Here is an 11,469-nt window from a genome sequence, read left to right as displayed (position 1 = left end):
GGATATGTTAACAAATTTTAGAATTCCCCTATTTGAATAATGTGTATAAAAACCTATTTGCCTACATGCAAGCACTAAATAGGCAGAACGAGCAGGTGCATTATTATACCCCTAACTGAACAATTGGGCATATCGTCTGTTGAGAATGAGAAGGGCATTTTGTGGTCTTGAACACTATGGGTTTTGTGGCAACTTAACGCCCTTATCATTCTCAACCGACGATATGATTGGTGTGAAATCCTCAATTACCGAGAGCGAATCTCGCTAATATCCGCGATTGAAGCCATTTATGAGAACACACACCCACACACCCACACACACACACCCACATACACACTCTCCATAATCTATCAACAAATGGTCAATTCACACAAGTTTTTCACCTTGTTCTAAACAAAGCTTTTATTTTGCAACATTCACATGCTACAGTTACTTACAAAAAAAAAAAAAAAGGTCTGCAATGCAAGATTGTAGGAAATAGTTTACACAGAGAGAGAAGGAAAGAAAATTAAGCATGTAAAAAAGACAATTGGCAATGCAATCTACAAAAAAATGTACTCACCAAATATAAAATCTAGAGCTAGCACTGACTTGATATGACCACGTCTTTCACATTCAATTGAACTTTTCATTTGACACCAATACCAGCTGCAGCTCTCGTATTGCCCTTAAGCAGACCTTCGACATAGCCTAGATTTTCATCTTCTACCAGAAATATAAGAAATTCATAATTTAATAAGCCAGTTCAAACTGTACATACTCGTACCAAAACCAGTTCTTTCTCGATGGACGTAGAATAGCCCTTTCAGCATCACATATGTAATAGCTTCTTCTTCTCTTTAAATTTTTTTCTTTTCTTCTCCCATCTCAAACACACTAATGAAAATTTGTTGGGATGTTCAAATTTGGTATTACATACTCGTACATTATGTCTGTTCTGTTTAAAGACAATAGAAAGATTAATTGAACTTGCGGTCAGTTTACTAATGTATAATTTGGTAGCGATTTGAGCAAAACAACTAACATTGAATAGCGACACATTATGTGCACATTATTTTCACCTATTGCAGATACACAGTCACATTCATTTTTGTCGTCATTGCTACGGTTATATATAGAATACTGTTGAACTAACAATCAACCTATCAGCTGTTGACTTCATTTCGTTTGCTGCGATGAGTCCCATTCGGAGGCCCGTTAACACAATCACATATTCGCTTGTGAATGGATAATGAAAGTGAGGAATAAACACAGGAAAATCAGTGGATTTTTTTTCTTTAATCATTAGCGACACATTTGAGTATCAAATGTGAAACCACCTGAATCTTGATACACAAAATGCAGTTATTCCTATTTCACTCGCAAAGTTGTGGTCTTTATCCAGTCAAACTTACATGTGTGTCTGCATATGTTTTTTTTTTTCTTGAAATTCTCTAGTTAATTGTGATTCCGACTCTCACAAGAAGATCACTGTTTACTCCGATTTTCCCTTTCAGTCGAAACAACTCAACATTCTCTGGAGAATGAATGGACTTGAAAACGACACAGCATGTAAACGTGCTGCAGTTTGCTACACTGATTGCAAGGACTGCTTTAATAGCCTATCACCTTGAACACAATGGGAAACAGGCTGGGCCCATCACCAACCTTGGCGTAAAATACCTCACCATGGCTCCCTTTAGCCTATGTAAGGGGCAATAACGGGCCACCAGCTTTTCTCCAATATTATTATGTCAAATCAAAATTCTCTAGAACTGTGACCAAAGGATATATCAGTGCTACTCCACTTTTTTGACACGCTTTCATTATCCATTGAAGCAAAAGTTGTGATGCCGGTTTACCACAGGAAACCATTCCCAACCCACTCTATCCCTTCCGAGTGTGTATGCCCTCTCCTCAAGAAGTACATTACAATAAAAATTCAAAAGAAAAAAAAAAATGCTGGGTGTCAGCTACTGAGCCACAACTACAATACATCTACAAAGCAAGCAAGGTTAGCATGTTTTTTTTTTTTCCTTATCACACAAGAAATTATGTTTACAGATGGAGCTATGAGCAAAACATCTTAATTCTTACCGTAAATTTAAACTAAGCACAAGTCCACACATAATATTGATTAAAAGGTACAAGAAGAAGAATTTTTGCAGTGATTGTTCGAGTCACGAGGGTTTGCGGGTGAGGCTATATCATACACACAAATATCTGTCTTCAGCGTTTGGTAGTAGCAGTATAGTTTTCACTGGAGATTCAGCTTTTAAACCCTTTCAGAATGTCCTATTTTCCTTCCTTTTTCCCCCTTGGTGTATGAGCAGGCAAACTTTGTTGGATAAAAGACAAAAATATGCAGACAAGAAAAGTGTTGGCTTGGATTTTGTTTCTGTTCTTCACACTTCCCTACTGACAAACATCGCTCACAGAAAAAACACTAAAATAACTCGGTGCATCATTAAACATGTGTGTATATGATTGAACTACAAGTAACATTATCACAAAAAGGTGTTATCTTTGCACTGCTGTACAAACAGTGACTGCCTAAGTAGGTGTGCCATCAACACTTTCTTATGACAGGACTGCACCATTCATTTATTCACTTGCACAAAATAAAATACCTCCAGACTGCAGAATCAATCACTGAAATTTAATATCCAGGAAACAAAAATCCAATCATTCCTGTCATCCAGTCCAGTATATAATGCCCATTTTCATCCTGAATCCAATCCATTCTAAAAATGTGCAGGAACTGTTTGAAAATGTCTCCAGTTATTAGTGAGAAATGCTACAACCTACCGATCAATCTTACGATACACTCTAGTCCCAACAGAGACCCCCTACGTGCTAACCAGTAAGTTACAGAAACAGAACACACTGCCACAAATGGTCAGACTAACCTACACAACAAGCAGGGAAATAACTTGAAAGTAAACAATTAGAATAGAAATGGCCAAAATCAAAGGATGACAGAGCACCCTGAATTTGTTTTCCTGACTTCAACATTCACTGCACAATGGAAGTCTCCTTCCCTAACTGTTTACACTCATTCACATGCAAATAATAGGACTTTCGTATATATATTCTACGCAAAGGACTTCAAAACTGTCCTATTCCATAGTAACTGTAACACAATGCTCTCTTTCTATTTGGCTACATGAATGGGATCCAAAGGGCTGAAACGAGACTATTTCAAAAATCTACTGAGGCTTTAGGTTGTATCACTGTGACAGATTATTACACAAAAACAAGCTTTCCTTATTATCTCAACTCATGAAAGATATCTAACGATTATTACTAATCCTACATGTAATTACTGCAAGGAATATGTCACACAACTTGTAGTGATGTTGTGTTGTTCCCCTTTAAGACTTTCTACTAACAAGAAGAGAAAATATAAGAAAGTTTGGCCATTGTAGCTTGCAGCTATGTTTTCTAAAACATCTACCATTCTCATGGGGCAAAAATGGGCATTGGACACAGAATGTTATTTTTTTTTTCTCCATTTATGCAAGCATGCCAAATGAGGGAAGGGGGAATTGTTTGGGAAGGGCAAAATAGATATGATACGAGCATCCTTAGTCAAATAGCATGAAAATACAAATGAATCAACACAAAACATTGGATATTTGCACATTGTAATGTACATCACTATATATTTACAATTTTGGGCGGGGCAGAGCTTTTAGACTGGCTTCGATGGGTGGATGATGATAATACTTTTGAACTATCTGGCACCCCAAATGGGAGCTAAAGTCAAGTGGCTGTGTGCACAAATGACTTGTCAAGACACCCAAACAATAATGAATCTAGCATGCCCCCATTCCGTCATCTGCATTTGTAGACACGGTGATGATGATGATCATCTTGCCTCTAGAATGGATATTGACAGGTGTCAGAACTTTTCTGCATTTTTTCCCCAATCTGAAACGAGGATGAAAATGACCCACCCAGACATTCACATGTACGCAAACACCATTGGGTCTTCCTGTCCCAAGATTGTCAGAAACAATGCGTCCTCTCGTTTTCAAAATTCTTAGCTAGCAACTGGCTGTTCCCAAGACAGTTGCTTGTGCAGGGCAAGGCCAGAAAAAGGTCTGCCCCAACGTCCTTGCTCTTAGGAACTAATATGATGCTGTCACATAAACTGTCCATGCTATGAGTGAATTGTTGGCAACCCTCTGTAACGTAACACCACGACCTAAAGGCCCGTATGTCTCGTCCAAGGCTTTCTAGGTGGCACACTGTCACTGAAAATCTCAAAAAGTAAATAGGAGCATAGAACCTCTCGAGGTACAACTGGATAATCACATCAGAAAATGTCAGAGACAACAGCACACAAGCATTGATCCTTGCGTGACTAACACAGGATCTCCAGGTTTCAATGTCCAAAGAGGTCACTCACTTCTCCTTTGTGGACAAGCAGTCGGTCACTAGCACATGCTGATGAAAATAAAGGCAACCAGTTGATCTCTTTTCTCCATCCCTGCAGCGAGTAGTGAGGCTTTCACTGCCAGGTGCTGTAATCTAGGTTCCCCCAGTTCCACATTACACTCACAAGGACAGAATACCCATTGTTATGCTCGTCTCCGGTAATGCTGTTGCTATAGGGTACGCCTCAATGGCCACGTGTACGCAAAAAAAAAAAAGCGGCACTGGAACGTGAACCGGATATTTGAATTGATGTTGTCAATTTTCTCGCAAAGCTGGGACTTTTTCGACACATGTCCCATAGACAAAAAAAAAAAGAAAGTACACAGATGAACATTTCAAGACAAAAATCAGACTGTGATAATATCATTTTGGATGCAGATTTCACAAAGATAGACAATCTTTGGCTGCTACGTCTATGGAGCGGAGATAATCGGATGACCAAGGTTGATATATTGGTAGGACTTCCAAGTGCTTGGTGCTTGTTAGAGCATGAATCATGTGTCCTCCTGTCTCTCTAGAGTCAAATGAGTTATTTGCAGCATTTCATCCATGTCTTAAACATTTCTCAGAATGCTGCTTCTATCCTGTTTGCCCAGTAGGCTGCACACCTCCCTGTTGTGTCCACTGTGTGCAGGGTGGGAGAGTGATTTCGGCCGAGGTGTCAAGGGGCACTAAACTCCAGCCGTGGGTTACGTGTGTGCCACACTGTATACATTACACAGCTCATGAATGCTTCATACATCAGCCACTCATTTATGTCTGTTTATCATCATCATTACATAACAGTTACGAGCATGACGCAGTAAGAATATCTGCGCCATGGCTCGAAACTGGATATCTCTTCTTTAAAAACACACAAGAGTTTGTGGCTTCATTACTTTTAGGTACATCAAAACTTTTACAAATATGACTAGCTAGTAGAGACTAGCAAAATACTCCTGCATTTTGCTCGCTGAAGAGAATTAAACAATTATCAAATGTCATCATTCAGGTTAATTCAAAGAGCACATTATAGATAGTAACTGCGTAAGGAGTCATTACTCCACCACACAAATTTTACTGACTGACACTTACCAATTTTCTGTTTTAAATAAGATTTGTGTTAATGTCATTAACACTAATCAGTATACAGGAAAAAAAAAAAGATTTTACAATGAGTAGTATACAGCAATTATAAGCTCCCATTCTTTTTAAATGTACTGAAAGGACAACCATGCATATTCTTTATTTAGCAACAACTCTTACATTGTTTAATTTCATTTTTCCCCCTATGGTCTATAATACAAATCTATTCAAACATGAATCATACTTATTCATCTAATCTACTGCGTACCTGTGAACATCTACTGAACAAGGCAGCATTAACCTCGTAGTATGATTACAAACTGTGAATAATGTTGCTATCAGCGTATCAATGTGTGGAGTCAGCTATATAGTCTCACCAAATTTGGCTTCAAGATTACGAGCACTCAAAATCAATCCGGAAACAAAGGGGTCTCGGTATTAAATGCTGTTGCTAAAAGGGGAGACATAACATCACAGATAGTGTATGCAACTGTATGCAAGTGCATTGTTCCCAAACCGATGCTCAACATAATCACAGTAATGTTGTTTTTAATTGCTTCATAATTTCAACTGTTACAAATTATTTGCAAGACTCACATATTTATCATTCATACATGGAAAGAAAATGCAGGACTGATATGTATATGCAGTCACATATACAATGAAACTTCAAGTCTGTACAACATAAGAATGTCCTGGTATCAATTTACTGAAATGTCATTTTGTACACGCTGCAAAAAGAAAAATAAAAAGAAAGAAAAAAGTGACACCATAAACAATGCAAATGACATGAGCTACATTACAATCATTAAACAACTCTTATCTTTGTTCCACAAACATGGCAAAAAGAAGGAGCTGCGTTGAATTATCTCAATACAAATCTATTGTTAACATAGTCAGGGTTAAAAAGAGATATCCTTTTCCCTTGCCAGGAGTAGGGTTCATATTTAGCATGCAGGTTTCACTATGACATCAACATTTATTTCTAATTAGAGTTCCTAGATCAGAAAGAAACGGTCAACTTCCAGCGAATAACATATTTACCTTGGCCTAGATTGAATCCTATTCATTGATAAACACAAAGAATCCCTTAAATTTGCTCTTTACAAAGTTAACTACAAGCTGTGCATTCACACAAGTCTAGACATTCATAATTTCAATGTGAGGATCAAATCATATCTTATATGTGTCTGACAGTGATAAGAAATGTAATAATTGTTGGGATAAATCATGCATCTTACAGTTTGCAAATCAAGAACACACAAGAATCTAATTTGTGAAGACAGATTGACTGAAAACTGATCTGATTCTAGCTCTGTACGACAAACTGACTTCAGGATTAATACCACATAGCTAACGGTCAAAGAAGTATGACACACGGTCACTGAAGTAGGCAGATAACCCACTTCTTACATTTGAGCTCTGAAACTTTATAGACATTACGCGGAGTATTCTTACGACTGGAGAAGTAGATCACAATAGAATCTACTTGTGGCGAAAATTTATTTTGTCCAATGCATTTATATCCTCCTACATGTTTTTAGAACTTTTTTTTTTCATGGTCATTTGTGCAAAAACATGCTCTTCAAAAATGAAATAAAAAGAAAAAAAAAAACACAAGAAAGTCATCAGCCAATAACAATACAAAGAGAACAAATTATGAACAAAGTTGGAAAAGCAAGTCTTCCAGTTTTGTTTGAACCACTTCAGAGTATGACCAAGCTGCCTCGTGTCTGATTCTCATTCAATGTCCTTCTACAATACTGTACAATACTGTCCAAAACTTGTCTTCATTATAAACCTCTATACATGGCTTTGAGCCCAATTTATTTTTACGTGGTTAGTACAACATCACTTTTCTTCATTTTTTTTTTCGATCTTTTTTTGTTTTTGTCTCCACAGGTTTTACATGTCTACAAAAAAGGTAGGTATTAATACTTGGGGTTTCACATTTAGTCAGTTTGCCCGGATTCCTTGGTATCACTGTACGGGTCTTCAAACCCCACACTGTCCCCATTGTATGGGCCTTGCTTCACACCAGGCAGTTCATAGCCACCCTCGTGGTAGCTCGAGACGGGATCGCTCAGGGCTGGAAGGTCGGGATCCTCGATGTGGAACTCCGTTCCGAAGTCCGGCTGCTTGCCGGGGGACACGCTGACGTCCTGTTCTCCGGGGTAGGCCACACCCTCCTCGTCGGAGCTGGAGGGGGAGGTCGATGTCGAGTCCGAGTTGGCCGTGACGGGGTCCTCCGTCTTGCTCGTCTCGTCTTCCGTTGCCTTCCCTACGGTGGCCGGCTCATCGTGCTCCAGGGTGACCCCACGGCCACGCCCTGATCCCGTCTGGCCGGAGCGGTCCTTGCCACCCTTCTCTTTCCTCTTCGTCTTCTTGTTTCGTCTTTGTTCCATGCCCACCTGCTGAAAGATGTCACAACCATGATTTTAATAAATGTGTACCTGAGCTGATGTTCAGCCATTCCTTACATATAATAATACACCAGTTTTTAAAAGGTTTGAGGGAAACATATAGAACAGACATAAGATCTAAAAGAGAGAGGACAGCAAAATACAAACAATGTAAATATGAATTAACGGAAGTCCACCTTAAATGCTCCCATTATTTTTCACCATAGATTTGTGAGAAGAAAACATATCCAAAGACAAACCTTCCCTCCACAGTAATAATTTCTCATCTTACAGTCTGTCTCTTAATAGCTGAGTGAGGTAATATAAGTCTCACCATATCATTCTAATATCTACTCGCTACTGCTCACACCAAGAGGCCCTCCCTTGTAACCATGGCAACCTACCTGCTGGTAGCCCCACATCCGTGCGCCCTGTCCCTGGTAAGGACCAAAGGGCATGCCAGGTCCTGGTCCCATGCCGTTGCCGTAGCCCATCCGCTGGTTTGGTCTTGGTCCCCGAGCGTGGGGCATGTTCCCAGGGATGAAGAGTCCCCTGGAATAAACAGGATGACAGATAGATCACTTGTAAGCAGGAGGACTTTTCTCAGATGCATCTGAAAGCACCCCTATCATCACCGTAAGTAGGTCTACACTGATAACTCTTGAGCACTTGCTTCCATCACTAAAATCCTGCCATGGCACTTTGAATGTTTTAACATTTAACATGTGTAAAATGTGTAAATTGTTTAATATATCATTAGTCATGAGAGTAAGGTACACTGTACTTCCTCAACAGACATTTCCATCCCTTCAGAATTTTGATGAAGAGGCATATAGACCTTAAACAAAATACATCACTTGAGAAGTTTAGAGCTAACAGTATTCTGTTGTCTTTCCCGATCCTGCCCCGTTTCACCTTGTCTTTGTGGTACTCACCCCCTGGGTCTTGAGCCGTCTGTACCCGCCCACTGGCCAGTCACCATCCCAGCCACTTCCAGCTGCCCTCCACGTGTGTTCATCTGCCTCTTACCTGCATTAGGACACAAAAAACAAAACAAAACAGGGATGGAGATTGATCACAGACTGCTGACATGACGACCAATCTCAGTCATCTTATGTTGTCAAAGCCGGTGTGTAGCATTTAGAAACCAGCAAAGGAAAACCTCTGAAAAGTTTACTTTTAATGGTTTAATCACTGACATCATACACTAAGGTGAGAGCAAGGTTTGGAATAGAAATTACTTGATAACTGAGACACATAAATCTGACAATGGATGTTTATGGTTTGAAAAACAGCAATATCTCCACTCATATATACCTATTCTTGTAAATAGTCTGTAACACTTAGGGCATTCAGCAAACTTAATAGATGTTGCTGTTTAGTTTCCATCAGCACAGCACAATATACAAAATGCTGCCTTACAGCATTTCACAACCAGGTTCGAGACAAATAAAAAGAAAAAACCTTGCATTAAACATTAGAAAAGGGGCTACAAGAATTTGTAGGGCTTTAAACTTGCACATAGTCTTCCATTTAGAAATTAACAAAAGTGAACCAAAGTTGAGTCTCAAAGATACGATGCTACCCAGGTTTGGAAGGAGTTTCCCATTCATTTTCTAACAATCTTAAAAAACTGCAAACCGCTCTACAGAATTTACTGTAAATGGTATATTAATGACACATTTTTCCCTCTGAAACAGGTTAAAATTCAGGAAGTGGTTTCTATACCATTACAGCCAATACAATCCCGGGCTCTTGTGGCATTGCAGGATTAACAGTGTTGGCTTCTACTCACCTCTTCCCATTGGTCCCATGGGCATTGGTGGCATAGGGCCCCCTCCTTGCCTGAAGTTGTAGTAGTACTCGTGGCCCGGGAATGGGGGCCCAGCTGGGGGTCCCATCTGGGGGATCATTGGATGTCGGAAGTTGAGCATCACACCTTCCAGGATGCACTGCTTCATGCGTTCCACTTTCCCCACTTGGTCCATCTGGAGCAAAGGCCAAAGTAGATGGTGAGAATCAAACAGGAAACGATTAAAGGGTGTGTACAGTTCTGGTCGAGGTGAGGATTTAGCTTTTAACGTTATGCGAGATATTCAGAAACCACTCTATGAGATGTCAAAGAGCATGCAGTTCTAAGGGGTATCAAAAGTTTATTCGATGAAAATCGGTTTTGAAATGGTTGAGATATCCAAAAACAAGGTGAAACAAAGATATCCTAATAAAGTTGTAGCATGTCGCCTTTTATTATTAGCACTTTTTTTGATATCTCAGCCATTTGAAAACCAATTTTCATCAAATAAACGTTGAATCCTTCTTAAAATTACATGCTCTTTCATATTTCACAAGAGGCTTTTCATTATCTCACTTAGGAATGTTCAAAACATGAATCCCCACCTCAACCAGTACTGTACAGTCCCTTAAAGTTGATCAGCTATTGCTTTGACACTGACAAATCTTTATAACAGACTTTTTAAGCAAGTCCTCATCAAGGACATACTAATAAGAAGGTAATACTCATTCAAAGTCAAAGTCAGATAAAACTTGCTGACACCAACTGCATTTGCAAGTTTTATCTGAATCCAAGATTAAACTAATAGATAATTCTTTCACTTTTGCATTCCTTTACGCAGAATAAATCTACACATTCTGATGAAGGAAGAGAGTTGACAAGTGAAACAGAGAGAGACAGAGAATGAGGTAGATAGATAATGAATATATGAATAGATATATGGATGGGTAAGTAGATAGACAGATAGATACACACATAGATGGATAGAGATTGATGTATAGAGAGGTAGACAGGATAGCTAGATAGGTAGGTAGATATCTAGATTGATACACAGGTAGACGTATGGAAATAGATAAACAGGTAGATGTATAGCTGGGTAGACAGACGGACAGAAATAAAACTAGAAAAGAGACAGACGGCAGACATCCAGCCAGTGAGCCATATGGTACCTTTCCATCACACAGCTCCTTGAGGCTACTGCATGTCATAGCCTTGTGTAGTTTGTACTGGAACAGCTTGCCATCAAAGTAGAGCCAGGGGCAGCACAGATCCCACGGGATGGGGGCACCACACGCATCATTGGCGAAAATGGCCATCTCCACACCGCGCATGAAGAGGGCAGCAAGCTGCACACCTCTGGCCGTGATGTTAGGAATCTACAAGAGCAGACAAGAGCTTTACCAATGGCTATAAAACAAAAATGCATTTCTTTTTCTTACTAAGTCATCTGGCTGTAAGCTGTTTGGTGTACATATACCAACATCAGTACCACTAGCCCTATTTATGGAAATTTCACTTCTACCTCCCTCCCCCCACACTCACATGCATACATACACACACACTTGCACTCTACTGTCAATCTCAGCGGGAATCTTAGTTCTGAGGTATTTGTTTTCATCAACTCTGTATGAACATGAAAGATTGCTGAATTTTAGTCTCTACTGATGTAACTTTGCCACCTCGTTTCATCTGTGGACCTAATAACGGTTTAAGGATGCGATGACCTATCAGCCTTGCAATATCACAACAATTCATGGTGGATTACTGCACACTGCCCCCATTGTCACA

At 39.6% G+C, this 11,469-nt stretch overlaps 1 protein-coding gene across 2 annotated transcripts in view; it reads right to left on the bottom strand.

Moving 5' to 3' along the window:
* Positions 1-381: 381 nt before the first annotated feature.
* Positions 382-11,469, bottom strand: part of LOC140246183 (constitutive coactivator of PPAR-gamma-like protein 1 homolog) — a 55,077-nt gene continuing 43,989 nt past the window's right edge. The window contains exons 12-16 of one of the 2 annotated variants that reach the window (XM_072325623.1): positions 10,851-11,057; positions 9,685-9,877; positions 8,825-8,918; positions 8,294-8,441; positions 382-7,901 (exon numbers count right to left, since the gene is read on the bottom strand). In XM_072325623.1, the coding sequence (XP_072181724.1) occupies positions 7,440-7,901; positions 8,294-8,441; positions 8,825-8,918; positions 9,685-9,877; positions 10,851-11,057 (1,104 nt within the window). In that variant the 3' untranslated portion in view covers positions 382-7,439. The remainder of the gene's footprint in view (positions 7,902-8,293; positions 8,442-8,824; positions 8,919-9,684; positions 9,878-10,850; positions 11,058-11,469) is intronic. The other variant, XM_072325624.1, reaches the window with a different exon arrangement.

This window comes from Diadema setosum, chromosome 2, assembly GCF_964275005.1.
Source record: "Diadema setosum chromosome 2, eeDiaSeto1, whole genome shotgun sequence".
Taxonomy (NCBI): Eukaryota; Metazoa; Echinodermata; class Echinoidea; order Diadematoida; family Diadematidae; genus Diadema; species Diadema setosum.
Note: the sequence above shows the minus strand (reverse complement) of the source record. Positions and strands in the feature narration are given on the sequence as shown.